Here is a 15,375-nt window from a genome sequence, read left to right as displayed (position 1 = left end):
TTTTTACTTTAAATTACAGTTACTTTTTAGTATTCAGCGGTTATTTAAAAATATTGTTATTATTACAATTTTGATATAAGTAATTAAAAATACGTATAAATGAAACGTAACTTCATTTTATAGTAAACTAAAAGTTGTTGGCCGTTTTTTATGCCATTTAACTACACAAATTGACACTATTCATAATAAAATTATTACAACAATGAAACACCGATTTTATAGAAACAGTTTTTATAAACGCGTAGATTGTTGATTTTTTACTTTTGACAGGTGGGTAACATCTAGCGAGGCAGGTTTCTATATATAAGAGATAATACCTAGTCTAAGAACAAATCTAATTCCTCTATGACTAAAAGCGCGATAGCAGCGCTAACCTCAACGGGCATGTTTGGGGCATTAATTCCTCTATGTTCTCTGTCTATCAACCTGTCATCTGTCATACTATTAATAAGGTTCTGTGACTTTTGTGATGTCTTTTCCCTAATAATCTGTGGTTTTTTCTTTTCCACTTTCCACTACGTTGACATTGGCGGAATTTTAGCAACTTGAATTTGGGGTCAAATCAAACTTTTTACTTTTAGAAAACTTTCGAGTCTGAACAGTAGTAGCCGATAGAGATATATTTGCAGGCCTTGCTAACTTTTTATTAATTTCAAATTGTTAAAAGGTAGAGAGTATAATTTTGTTTCTTACAATTTGCTAAAGAAAATCCAAGATGGCAATTCAGGTGCCCAATATGAAGACGCAAAAATCTCTTCTAAAAACGTATATTTTGTGGTTGATCGGTGGGATATACGGGTTGCATCACTTCTACTTAGGTAGAGATTTCCAAGCATTCGTGTGGTGGACCACTTTAGGTGGATACGGAGGCTGGTTGCTTGACCTCGTAAACATCCCGCGCTATGTGAGAGATACCAACGAAGATCAGACGCACTTGAAGGAACTGGGGATAAAGATGCGCCAGAATAAGAAGGTAAGTAACAAAGTGTTTGGTTTGAGTATCGCTTGGGCTGGTATTAGATAGTGTTTCTCCGATTTTTGACCAGCTATGAATCTGTGATATTAGAAGTTAAATTTGCTATCATTCAACGTTAAGTATAAGTTAAACCACAAAGTATTCCTTTTAGTGGAACATGATGAAGCTAGGCAGATGTTGGAGAAATAGCATTGAAATCTGACAGTGGGATAGCAAATAATAATAGTTTCGAGTTCAAACCAGGTTAATTCTTAATATGAGCAGGCAGAAACATATATACTGTATAGACTGCATTTATTTTTCATAATAACGGCTCACAAAAGTTGTTCCCAATGTTAAGCAGAGAACAGCTATTTGAAAATTTTTCATCTAATCTTCTGTCAGTTCCGTGAGCTGTGCCGGATGACAGTGATCATCGAGTCTTTGTACCGTAGGTACAATGTATGTTTGCAGCAGGCTAATTCACTATCTTTGACGTATATGCTAATTGACTTAAACTAATTTGAGATTCTATGTAACAAATGTCATACAGTGCCTACTAGTAGATATGTACATGACATTGGTCAATTAATTTGATGTTTATTTTAATAGGTTGAAAATACAGACCAAAATAGTGAATTGGCCAGCAGGTCATCATCATTTTCAGCTGATGGATGTCCACTGCTGAGCACAAACATTTGTTCAGCCAAACAACTATATGCTTTTCATTGCATGGTTGCCATTCCAGGAACATGGAACTCTAATGCCCATCAGCTGAACTATGTATATATGCAGATACAAAATCTATGTTTCTCACAGCTTGTTCAATAAGTCTACTTAATATAAACTTGGTTGTTTATAAATGTTTTGTATAGTTACAAAACACTGACTTCGCCCTGAGTGTTACACGAGGCAGCCCTTGCCAAAAGTGCAAGATTGCACCCATTGTTCGGCCTCATTCCTTTGTATGAGCGTCGCTTACTCTTTCACAATATGTAATAATTATTTTAACACTTACTCCCAACTTTGGAGTAAACAGGCACTTGTAACTTAGCTGTAGTTTCTAATATTAAATCTAATCATAAGTCAAATTTGGGTTTTCTTTGAAATTCTCGGTGCGACCATACATTTTTTGAGTTTAAATATTGGCTTTGGTGTTTGGTAACAACTGTATACGTTTTATTCATTACGAGAGCTATACATTTTATATACTCACAACATAGTAAGGAGATGGTATATGTATTTGGGGGTGATAGAATGTTTGTGGGTAATATCTTTGAAATATAGTTTTATTTTTATTACTAACTCTCATTGTATTTTGATAAGATTGAATGATTTACTAAATATGACACAACATTATGTAATCTCTTGTCAGAATAAACCTACTGATTTAGCATTCAATCTTATCTGAGTTAAATAACTAAATATCAGTTCTAGTATAAAAGCGTGTGGTGATAATATCTCCATCACTTTATAAATGCTGAAAGTTGGTCTGCCTAACAATTGTAAGTACAGAAACTGTGGGGTTTGGGCTGCAATGGCTTTTTGAAGTAGCAGGTTCAAAATCACTTACATCTTTGTCGGTAGAGTGATAACTAGCCTTTGTCGAAGCCTCCAACCAGCCAGACCTGGACCAATTAAGAAAACCTCAATCGGTACAGCCAAAATATTATGATAACTCAAGCCTATCTCTATATAAATCAGCCACCACAGTCTACACTCCATAGGTGCCCAATCCACCATACCTTCCTATATGGGCTGACAAACTATGAGACTGTTTTAACCCTAGATACATAAAATGAGTAATAACATTTTCATCTGTATCTTTCAGAACATTTTATATACATTGTTGTCTGTTCTATTCAACTTTAGTGTGAGACAGTAATTTCCTGCCACAAACTCACTTCAAAGTCACTAAATAATAAACATGCCACAATGAAAAGGAAATAGGCCTTCTGTCTGTAGAAACTAAAATGAAAGACAAAGGCAAAAATACCTGTCTGTAGAATGCAAAAACAAAATATTGACTTTTTCAGACTGTATGAAGTTAGACAAGACAACATAAATATATTTATATTTTGAGTTTTATTTAAATTTTTGTATTTAAATTTATAAAAAAACATTAAATTGTTGCTAGAAAAGTAAATTACACCCAAATTAATGAATTGCTCATTTTAAGTTTTATTATTCCATAAAATAAATTAAAAACATCAAATATTATCAATATAATCAGGTTGAAATCAGGCATGAGTATTTTATTCTACCATTACACTGAGGTGTATAAAAGAATGTTATGTATCTAGGACTAAATCACAAAGGCTTGGCTATCCCTGGCTCCCTATCTATTACAAAAGAAATCATATTATAAACAATGTCATATCTTTTATCTGTTTATTCAAGAGATCAATAAATCTTTCAGCTCATCATATCTCATCTTTGAGATAAGTGTTAGTGACATTTTGAATTGAGCTACAAGTACATAATAAACATTTGACTTTATTCTATTACATAAAACTAGGACTTTTTCTCTTTATTTGGTCTACCTACATAACATATGTACAAATATTACAATAATTAAAAATAAATGCAAGAAGTACATAAATAAAATGTAAATCTATTTAAAGGTAAACACCACTACAATATTAATGTTTGAGAACAATGTTTGATGAGGAAATCAACAATTATGACACAATATTGAATCAATTATAGCCATCATACATTTTTATAAAAATAAAATATTTAATATGTATATCACAACCTCATGTAAGAATAATTAAAATATTTTATTCCTAAATATATTTTACACCATTAGCTATTTCAAAACCTTGAACAAACACATAACAAGATTATGACACTGTTTATAAGTTGCTTTTGTTAAATTGGTTTTGTATTATAATATTGTTGATAATATTTAAATAAGTTTGCCACTTATTTTTTATATAGATTATTCTAGTAGTGTGGGTTTTATAGACTGTATATTTAATATTTTCTTTAGTTTTTAATGTATTAGGGTGGCTTGGTAAAATTGTAAAAGGGTTTTTAAATGTTTTGTATTTATATGATGATTCATAAGTAATTACTTATGATTTAAAATTAAATAAATATTTAGACTAATCAGTCTACTCCACTTAAATATAATTAAAAGTGTCGTAGGATTGATATTTAGCAACCCTTTTAATTAATGTGTAAATTAACTAAATTGTTTATCTTTTTCTTTTCAAAGACTTTCAATTGGGAAAAGGATCTTATAGGTGAAGGTAAATAAATTACATGTTTTGTTTCTATTTTGTGGCATCATGGCATGGTATTTAACAACTATCTAGTAGACTAATCCACAGCTTATTCAGTGTATGATCGTCATCATTGACAACCCATTTTCTGCTCACTGTTGAGCACGAGTCTCCTCTCTAATGAGAGGGAATAGGCTAATAGCCCACCATGCTGGCCCAATGCAGATTGTCAGACTTAACACACTACGAGAATTAAGAAAATTCTCAGGTATGCAGGTTTCCACACAAAGTTTTTCCTTCACTGTTTGAGATATATGATATTTAATTTCTTAAAATGTTGGAGGTGCATTTCCCAGACCGGATTCAAACCTATGCCCTCTGAATCAAACAAAGAGGATGTATCCACTAAGCTATCACAGCTTTTTTAATTTCTTTTTTATTTTAAAATTGGCTTGTGCTTTTAAATCTCCTCTTATGATAAGTAACCTAAGGCAGAACAGAAAATTAATAAAATATTATTCAAAAGATTAATTATATCTAATTGTTCTAATCTTATTAATCTGTCATTAATTTAGGAACTAGTTAAATTATTATTAGGTGTAAAATGACTAGTAATTTATACTCTCATTTTATTTTGTTTGTTGATAATCATTTATATCGAGTGTGGCTTTAGTGTTGCCTCAAAATTGTATGTTTAGATTACTGTTTTCAAATTCTGCATAACACATTGTAATTTATGATGTACTGTCTGTACTGTGAAACTGTTTTGTAAAATTGCTGGATCTGTTTCTATATAGGTTGATGGTGTATATTAAAATTTGTTGTATGTTACATTTCTAGCCTCCGTTCTCTTTGAATCGTTTCACTGGCATGTTAGCTGTTGGTTATACATGGGCAAGTTTGGTGTCATCAGCTATTCCCAATGATGAGGTTTGGGGCCTGAATGTCAAGTTTCTCAACTGGTTGGTTCCTCTGGCTGCTAGTCTGGGTAAGTCTTTGGCCTGTTTTATGAGTTTTCAAAAAAAAGTTCTTGAATTAAAAATTGTGACTGTGTGATCAACAAGCTTCAAATAATATCAACATTTATCAAATTTCAATATGTGTTCTAGACATTGATTAATATCTAATGTATTTTTGCCAAACAACTTGTCGAAGATCTAGAAATGTAATTGCAATAAAAGATATTGCCTAAATTTATTATGCATCTATTGCTTAAGGGGGTTCTATATTAGAATGGGGATCCAAAGCTTCTCTAATAGGATCGTTCCAAATTTGCCTAGGCAGGGAAATTAACATGAGAATGGGTGTGTTAATCAATTCTCGAGGATATCCTTAACCCTTTATCCTACACCCATTGGTCACAAGTCCAGGACTCTGTTCAGAGTTGTTCTCTCTGTGACAAGATGGACCCGACACCTGCACAGTGAATTCATGGAATACTAATATATTCATCTCAACAATTTATTTATTTATTTATTTAAGCCTTTACAATCTAAATTACATAATATTTATTACATGCTTTATAGTTAAATTTCATCCCACTGCTGGGCAAAGGCATCTCAACAATTAAAAAACGTAAATATAATGCTTTCGAAGGTATTTCTATAAACATTATATTGAAAAAGCACAATATTAATTAATTTTGAACAATATAGCCCTTGATAATATTTGGAACTAATGGTCAGTGGTTCAGTGTCAGATAGCCCATATATCAATGAAGGCTATAGGCTATATATTATGCCCGTACTCCTTCGGGAACCGGAACCACGCGGGTGAAACCGCGCGGCGTGAGCTAGTTATATATATGTCTTATTTTATTCAGGTGTATGGGCTGTGGGAAACATTGGTCGGGAGAAAGGCGGCCTGAAGTGGCCTCTCCTTGCAGCATACGTTTCGTACCCCATCCGCTACTTTTACTATGACAAGACCGTGTGGATAACAATCATGGTCTTGGCGGCGGCACTGGTTTTCGATTCCTATTCCAAGGAGTGGCGGCGAACGCCACGGCAGAAACGTCACGTGGCCAAGTAAGTCACCATCATTATATCAGCCGATGGACATCTACTATCAGACATAGACCCTTTGTTGAGCTATCCAGTGGCGGATTTACACATTCAGTGTTATTCAGTGTTTGCTGCTGGACCTCTGAAATTCGTAACACTTTATGCTTGGCAAATTAGTTTGTAACATTTCCGACGGTCTGCGCGGACCGGGAGGAGTATAGCGATGTTCTGCGCGCACGACTTCACACCCGCACAGTCCTTTCCTCCCGTCGCCCGCATATCGTGAGAGTGTCATCAACAGACTTGCCAACACAACACACTTCACAACAACACAATTCACAAATTGCAATATTAATTTCAGTTTATTTTACTTGTATCACTGAAAATTGCAATTTGCCTTGCGCTCTTTCGTCTTAATTACATAAATTTTTTCAATACTCGTTTTTTTCTATGTACTCATTTAAGATATTAAATGCTCAAAAGACAGCACCATGATTGTAAGGCACTACAAGATGTCATGAAATAGACAGTATACTATTAGGACAAATCACTGGATTTTTTTGGACCTAACACGCCTTAAAATACTTAAAATCCAGCTGAATGTATAACAACAGATTGCAGGAATAATGAGAAACTAAAAAAAGAACAAATGGTGTTATTGACAGTGATTGGAACTGACAGCTTAACATGCTCTCTGAGGCATGGGTGTAAAGCCACCAACTTCCCAACTCAGCTGTGAGACTTATAAAAGAAAATTTAAAGAAGAAAGGAAATCTTAGTATCTCATAGCCCAACCCTGGGTCTCGTGATTTAAAACCTAAACTAACCATAGGACCATCAAAGCAGTTTAAAACTGTTGTCATTACAACCAATTTAATATACCGATTTATACTGTCATGGCTACAGTATTGTTATATTTATATTGATGTATTTACAGGCGCCTGGCAGTGTTTGGAGTGTGCGCGACCCTTTATCTGTCTCTCTGGGCGAGCTCTCTTTACTTCAATGACACATTCACGGATGCAGATGGAGTGAGAATACCCATCTACCAGGCACTGAAACAAGTCGTTTATGGTGAATGGTATGTCAATACTTTATTATCACATTAACGTATTGTAGTATAACGAAGTGCTGTCGCTATTAGCATTGCCAATGCCTATTGTCCTTATTCACCGCAAAAGTAAGCAAAATTCCTCAAATTTAGGGAGAAAAATAAATTTGGGGAGAAATATATCCCTATTCTCCGCGAATTCCACACAGGGGCGAATATTTGAGCAAATCCTTAGACTTGAGACTGATTGTTTTAGGGTTATGGACATCTTTGCCAGTTAACTAACACCTTTTCTCCACTCGTGTTTTCCGGAGGATGTGGGTGAATCTGGTCCAGGGCATGCACCTTCAACTTTTCAGTTGTGCGCATTATAAGAAATTAAATGTCACGTGTCTCAAATAGTGAAGGAACAACATCGTGAAGAAACCTGCGTACCACAGAATTTTCTTAACTCTACAAGTGTAAAGTAAGCCAATCCGCATTAGGCTGGCGTGGTGGACTATTGGCCTTACTCCTATCTTTCTGAGAGGAGACTCAAGCTCAGCAGTGAGAATAATGATGATGTTGATTGAAGAGTCTATTGCTATTAAATCGACGGTCGGAAAAAGCAGCTTGTACAGCTTGTGCGGATTAACTTAACATCTGGTTCGAATGATGTTTGTACTATGTTTGTATGTATGTGTCTGGTAGCCAGTTGTCAAGTTAAAGCGCACGAGTTATATATCGTTGCTATGTCACAGGTGGACCGATGTAAAGCAGTTCGGGTTCGACGTGTACCAATTCGTACAGCACCACGGCTGGTACGAGCTTTGGAAACAGGTTGTCGAACTCTGCGACCCGCAGGACGAGCAGAACGCTTACCAGGTAAGCGATTGTTAATCCCTTTGTTGGAACCGTCGTAAGTTTAATTTTAAGTTTTCGACTAATTATTATCACCATCTAAATATATATAACTCAAAGGTGACTGACTGACTGACTGACTGACTGACTCACTGACCTAGTGATCTATCAACACACAGCCCAAACCACTGGACGCATCGGGCTGTTTGGCATGCAGGTCTCAGACCAATTATTGTATAGCACCTGCCTCGCTAGACGTTCCTTTTCTGTCAAAGTATATGATCAACGATCTAATGCGATTAGAAACTGTCTCTATAGTATCGATGTTAAATAGTTGTAATCGTGTTCGTCGGTTAAAGAGCTCCGTAAAAATACCTTTTTGTGTAATTGAATTGTGGAAAAAACGGGCAAAAACTTCTACTTTAGTATAAGATATATACCAAATCTAAGCTCGATTTCTTCAGAAATTGACAGACAATTTTGTTCGTGACTATGGGTGCGATACAGGTCCTTCTATAATTGGTCTGAGCATGCAGGTAGATGTTATGACGTAGGCATCCGCTAAGAAAGGATTTTGATCAATGCTACCCCCAAGTTGGGCCAGATTGAGGTTTTCTTGATTGCTCCAGGTCTAGCTGGTGGGAGGCTTCGGCCGTGGCTATTTACCATCCTACCGGCAAAGACGTGTCGTCAAGCGATTTAGCGTTTTGATACGTTGTCGTGTAGAAACCGAAAGAGGTGTGGATTTCATCCTCTTCCTTACAAGTTAGCCCGCTTCCATCTTATTGCATCATCACTTACCGTCAAGTGAGACTGTAGTTAAGGGCTAACTTGAAAAGAATAAAAATTAAAAAAAAACCCGTTCCAAATATCAACTTCAAGCGGTTTTCGATATTTCGAAATAGTGACCTTTAGCTTTTATATTATAAAAAAGAATTGTATAAAAGAAAAGAAAACGAAATAGTCAGGTTTTTTTACAACATAGATATTTTATAAAATTAAAGTATGTAAAAATGAATAACAGGTTTCTTATCATCAAAATAATTAATTTATTCAATGAATACTTTTCTTTATCAAATAAGTACTATAGGAAAATAATTATTAGGTACTTGCTGTATTCAAATTGATGACATGTTATTTTTCGTCTGACTTAACTAAACTTGAAAGAAGTAGGTTATTAATTAAATCCATAATATTGTCAGAATTGCAGTTTTTTGTATAAGTTAGTCTATACCAGCATCTAAACATACGAATTCATGTATGTTTCTGTCAACGCATATAATGGTTTTTTGTTGGTTTAGGTATACACCAATTTAGGAACAGCGCAAAAAACAAATTTTCATCAAAATCCAAAGTATTTTCGATATTTTCCTCTTATATTGGTACAAGCTGACGCCGCGCGGTTTCACCCGCGTGGTTCCCGATCCCGTAGGAATAGCCTATAGCCTTCCTCGATAAATGGGCTATCTAACATTGAATTCCTGTGTGCATATTCCGCCATCTTGAAAAAAAGAGTGGAATTCAGTTTTTTTTTTAAAATAACTGGGTTTTCCGTTGAGAGTTTCTCCGTATTGAAAATATTGACTAGATACTTTTTTGTTGCTCTTTGTACGCTCTACAATTTATGTGCAAAGCTCTAGGTTCTTCTAGGTTATGCCACATATTATTATTCTTAAATAATTGTGATGTGTGGCATAATGTAGTAATAAATATATTTTCTTTCTTTCTTTCATCTAATATTTGTCGAAAATGCGCATAGAAAATCGTGGTTGAGAATTCGCAGTTAACCATTTCTAGGTACCCACGTCATATACAACATGTAGCTTTTTCGGTTAATTTTTATATACAGCTGGATGATATAGATTTTCCATTTTTGAAGTATGAATTCGGTATTTTTTTTTTAATTTACCAAAACGATTTTATTGATCACCAGGTGTTAGGTGTCGGGCCTGACGCGAGTCAGCAGGAGATAACCCGCCGCTGGCGTCAGCTCTCCCGCGAGAACCATCCGGACAAGGCCGCCAAGGACTTGCGCGCCGCCACCGAGAAGTTCATGGAGATCCAGCAGGCGTACGAGATACTCTCCGTCGGGAAACACCGGCGGTTCTCGCGCAACAAGCGGGACAACTCCGTCTCTGACGGGCCCATTCACATGTAAGCATGTATAGTTCCCGGCATATAAATTAACACGTTCGCTGCGGCACTGATTACGAGGTTTTCTGACCTCGTGACTAGAAATTTGTGGTGTGGTACGAGGTCTATCGACCTCGTATCGTAATCTCGTACGAGGTCAATTGACCTTTTGCCGCAGCGAACGTGTTAAACCGATTGGGGTTCAGTGATTTAGGTTAACTCTGCTGGGATTACGAGTATTATCAGTCATCTTCAATACGTTTACTTTCTTTTACAATTACATTAATTAGCTTTTTTCCAAAAAATGTCGATTAGCTCTAGTTAGACTGCATTGTCTGATGTATGTATAGTTGTAAACATGTATGTGAACATGTATAGGTCCCGGCAAGTAAGTTGGACAAACTAGGTGATTTAGGCCAATTGTTAACTCTGCTGGGATTATTATCAGTCATCTTCAATATATTTACTTTCTTTTACAATTTATATTAATTGTTGATACAAGCTTTTTTCTACCGAAAAATGTCGGCTAACTCTAGTTAGGCAGCATTGTCTGAAGTATGTATAGTTGTATAAACATATAAACATGTATAAGTCCCGGCTTGTAAGTTGGACCAACTGGGGTTCATCAGTCATCTTCAATATGTTTACTTTACAATTATACAATCAACTCTTGATACAAATTAAAACAAAATTGTTTTTTTGTGATGTGCAAAGAATAGCAACATAGAATCTCATTTAAAAATTTGAAATCTCATATTTCACGAAATTGTAAGTTCTTTAATTGTTGGGTTATTCGTCAAAAGTTCTAAAAAACATATATATATATATATAAATATAAATAATGTTCGTCAAACCGAAAATCCCAGCTAGTTGTGTATTGGCTTATCTTCTGTCAGACCATTATATACTTAGAGGCATAATTATCCGCCCTATTTAATATAACGCGAGTATATTAAAGTGGGCGGATAATTGTGCCTCTGAGTATATATTGAACTAACTTTAGGTTGTCTCAACTCCAAATAATACAATCTATATTATTGAACCCAATAGTCATCAAACACAAATGACTAAGCCACGACACTCCATAATAGGGTAGTTGACTTATATCAAATTTAATACAAACAATATTAATTTCGTGTAGTACATAAGAGTAAGTACAGAATAAGGGTCCGAAATATATCTATATTAATTAATAAAAGTCAAGGATTTCTTATGAGACTTAGTTTAAAAATCATGTATTTCTTCATATATTTATGTATTAAAAACTCTGACGTCCATTTTGTGACGTCACAATGTTACTTGATGTACCAAACGTCGAATATTTTTGTCAAACGCTCCGTTTGTAAAGGATTTTTTAACGTGACGTCATGAAACAGTTGAAATATAGACCATCATGGCCGACAGGCGTTTTGGCTCGTAATGTCATAATCATCACTTCTCAAAAAAATATAATACTCTTTTTCAATCTAGTAAAACGATAATAAACAATTTAAGTCCATTAAATAGTGTCAACTAGCCTATTGACCTAACTTCATATTAGTGGCTAGTCGACACTTTTTAAAAGGGTCTTAAATTGTTCATTAGCGTTCTACTAGATAAAAGAATAATATTATATTTTTAAAGACATGATATAAAAGTTACAAATTTAAATATTTTTTGGCAATACGAGCCAAAACTCTATCGGCCTTAATGGTCTATATTTTAACTGTTTCATGACGTCACTAAACCCTAACAAAAAGGGGTGTTTGACAAAATTATTAATCAATATTTATTTTGACGTTTGTTCCTTTAGGTGACATCAAATAACATCGTGACGTCACAAAATGGACGTCAGCGTTCTTGACGTTTAAAAAATTAAAAAAAAACACAATTTTTAAATTAATCTCTCTATGAAATCCTTAATTTTTATTAATTGATATCAATATATTTCGAACCCTAACTACTAGTACTGTGTACTACAGGAAATTAATATTGTTTATATTAAATTTGATATAAGTCACCTACCCTATTGGCTTCCACACTTACAACACTACTATGGTACTCGTAGGAGCTTACACTTTTAGGCATGTCTGGCTGCCACAGGCGCTTCTTCTAAAATGATTGACGTGACGTTGCTCTTAAGTTATTGAAAAAGACGTCTTGCGTGTGTTCATAGAGTAAACAATTTAGATATTGAACGTTTTCGCAAATAGTTAAGTTATATAGACTTTGTCTTATTAGCCAAAGTTTGACACCCGGCAATAATCATATTATTTGAGTAAACTTTTTTCTTTCATTTATAGATTTTTACATATTTTATTCATTTTCAACAATGAAGTTTTCAAAATAATAATAAAACCGATCGTTATTATTAAAATTTTGAATGTTGTCTTTTTGATTTATATTTTTTACTACAATGTATGTAGTTCTATTTTTTTGTACATTATGTGTTCAAACTTTGGCATAGCTATAGGTTGTGTTATAGTCAATTCTCTAAAGCATCAAGAGTTAATATATTTATTTAGTAGTTTATAAAAAAAGTTCACTTTACCTCTAGCATCATAAAAATACACTCACAGTAGATACATTCGTTGTTGTCCAAAAACATTATTATTGGTTATATGCTAGAACTGCGATCGCCAGACTTTATTTTAGGAGGTTTTTGTTCTATTCAATTTAAAGTCTTTAACGTATTCACAGTTAAATTTAACTATTTTTTTATTGGTTAATTGGTGAATTAGTTCCCAATATTTTGATAAATGTTGCTGAGGTAATGTATGCATTTATTACTTATTTAATTTTCTCATCTAGTTAATCAATAATTTATTTTTCCTATAGTCTTTGATCCGAATTATAAACGATATTCAATCATCTGTTTGTTAACGAAAATTGTTTGATATTAAATTTAATTTGTCAAAATTATATTACGAGTAGGATGCCTGGAAATCTCCTGGCAAACTGTCATTAAAAAATTAAATTGTTAACATATAAAAAGAATTGTTTATGTACACTAGAAATGGCTGAATGTATTATTGTTGTTAACAGCAATTAAATAAATGAATGGATATAAAACATTTCATCCAATAAACAGGTGGGTGAAAGTCTTTTCTAATGTGGATCTTCAATTAGGTTATTTTGACATGATTGTTGTTGATCAATCGAATAATATTATTAATTTACTCTTACTTACATAAATGTATTATTGTAGTTTTCTTTAGTAGTATTCTTTATAGAAATACCAAATGTATGGCGAGTCGTTGACATGTTATGTTTATTTTGTTTGCATTTATTTTGTTAAGAGAATCAAATTTTTTTTTTGTATTCACTTATTCTTTATAGAGGATATTATATTAAATCAATGATATATTATGTACTTAAGTATTTGCTCAATGGAGATGCCATTGGTGTTAGGCCTCCAAGAACCGTCCATATTCATTAATTATACTTAATAGTTTTAAGATAATTTCCATTTTCTGAGCCTCAATAGCTCAATTATTAAAAAAAATTGTATACTGTTAGACTGGCTTGCACCTAAAACGTTACTGTGTGCCTAGTAGGAGTGTTTTCATACTACTATCGCGTTAACGTAAACGCGAATTTATATGGAATTGAAACAGTTGTACAGTAGTGCCACTAGATGGCGCCTTCAATTCCTTAGAAGTTCGCGTTTACGTTACGTGACAGTAACAGTATCAAACTGCCACTAGGCGTTTAGATCACACGCCATAACTAAAGGTGACGCAGTAACTTTTAGATGTACTTACATTATATGTGTATATCTAATGTCTTACAAATAAGTCTGTGCATCTGGTCTAATGTCACGCACAGAATGTGCATTTGTACTTATTATCGGTAGGTTGTCTCAATTATTTGTATACAATAAATAATTATATACTTTTAAGATGTTTTCTTAAGTATGACCTTTATACACCCTTTGTCTTAAACCGCAATCCCTCATAATGTATCCCTCGCCATCTCTCATAATGTCATCATTATCAACCCATATTCGTCTCACTGCTGAGCTCGAGTCTCCTCTCAGAATGAGAGGGGTTAGGCCAATAGTCCACCACGCTGGCCCAATGCGGATTGGCAGACTTCACACACGCAGAGAATTAAGTCTCTGGTCTATAGGTTTCCTCACGATGGTTTTCCTTCATCGTTTGAGACACGTGATATTTGATTTCTTAAAATGCATACAACTGAAAATTTAGAGGTGCATGCCCCGGACCGGATTCGAACCCACACCCTCCGAAATTAGAGGCATAGGCATAGGTCATATCACGGCTCATAATGTACCCAATGTATAATATCAATTAGTGTCATTATAAAAAAAGGGCTAATAGTAAAGCAATTTTGTAAAAGTAACAGGGTATCTGCGATCATTACTTTCATTACAGGGATTTAAAGGGTCCGATTTGCGGCGCTGCCACATTTGGATTCCTGTAAAACGCCCCATACAAAATGGTACGAATTAATGACGTCGAAAGTACATAATGATCGTTAGATTTGTATGGGCGACCAAACAAAATTACTAATATCTTTGTTATTTGTGCGTTTATGTTTTTATTCAGTTCTAGCCTTGTATATTTTCTTAAACTATTCACTGAATTAGTGTCACGAATGCGCGACCAGTACGCAGAAATCGTGTATATTTTCCAGAATTTTATCTTGTTTTACGTTTTAAGACCATAAAGTGCTAGAACACTGTGAGTGCTAACTGGCCTTGTATACATTCAATATATTTGACGGCCTCCGTGGCGCAGTGGTATGCGCGGTGGATTTACAAGACGGAGGTCCTGGGTTCGATCCCCGGCTGGGCAGATTGAGATTTTCTTAATTTGTCCAGGTCTGGCTGGTGGGAGGCTGCGGCCGTGGCTAGTTACCACCCTATCGGCAAAGACGTACCGCCAAGCGATTTAGCGTTCCGGTACGATGCCGTGTAGAAACCGAAAGGGGTGTGGATTTTCATCCTCCTCCTAACAAGTTAGCCCGCTTCCATCTTAGACTGCATCATCACTTACCATCAGGTGAGATTGTAGTCAAGGGCTAACTTGTAAAGAATAAAAAAAAAAAATATACGCTTCTGGGGCTGAGAATTTTACCTGATGTTACAAGAACGATAACTATTGTTTCCTAAATTAGCTCCAGTCGACATAGGTCCTGGCTAGTTACCATCCTACCGGC

The 15,375-nt window shown here is 34.6% G+C and overlaps 1 protein-coding gene across 1 annotated transcript; it reads left to right on the top strand.

Moving 5' to 3' along the window:
- Positions 1-492: 492 nt before the first annotated feature.
- LOC112045739 (dnaJ homolog subfamily C member 22) lies at positions 493-14,086 on the top strand. The gene is made up of 7 exons (XM_052890848.1): positions 493-973; positions 5,026-5,173; positions 6,008-6,212; positions 7,126-7,269; positions 7,980-8,103; positions 10,013-10,426; positions 10,628-14,086. The coding sequence occupies exons 1-6, from the start codon at positions 716-718 to the stop codon at positions 10,235-10,237; spliced, it is 1,104 nt and encodes a 367-aa protein (XP_052746808.1). The 5' UTR covers positions 493-715; the 3' UTR covers positions 10,238-10,426; positions 10,628-14,086.
- Positions 14,087-15,375: the final 1,289 nt, after the last annotated feature.

Source organism: Bicyclus anynana, chromosome Z, assembly GCF_947172395.1.
Source record: "Bicyclus anynana chromosome Z, ilBicAnyn1.1, whole genome shotgun sequence".
Lineage (NCBI taxonomy): Eukaryota > Metazoa > Arthropoda > Insecta > Lepidoptera > Nymphalidae > Bicyclus > Bicyclus anynana.
The sequence above is the reverse complement of the archived record's forward strand: the minus strand, read 5'-3'. Positions and strand labels throughout refer to the sequence as shown.

What these genes read in the sequence shown, in the direction of transcription:
- LOC112045739 (XM_052890848.1), top strand. Translation starts at nt 716, where the DNA reads ATGGCAATTCAGGTGCCCAATATGAAGACGCAAAAATCTCTTCTAAAA. An exon ending in AGATGCGCCAGAATAAGAAG is followed by an intron (nt 974 to 5,025) that starts GTAAGTAACAAA and finishes TTACATTTCTAG; the next exon opens with CCTCCGTTCTCTTTGAATCG. An exon ending in TCCTCTGGCTGCTAGTCTGG is followed by an intron (nt 5,174 to 6,007) that starts GTAAGTCTTTGG and finishes TATTTTATTCAG; the next exon opens with GTGTATGGGCTGTGGGAAAC.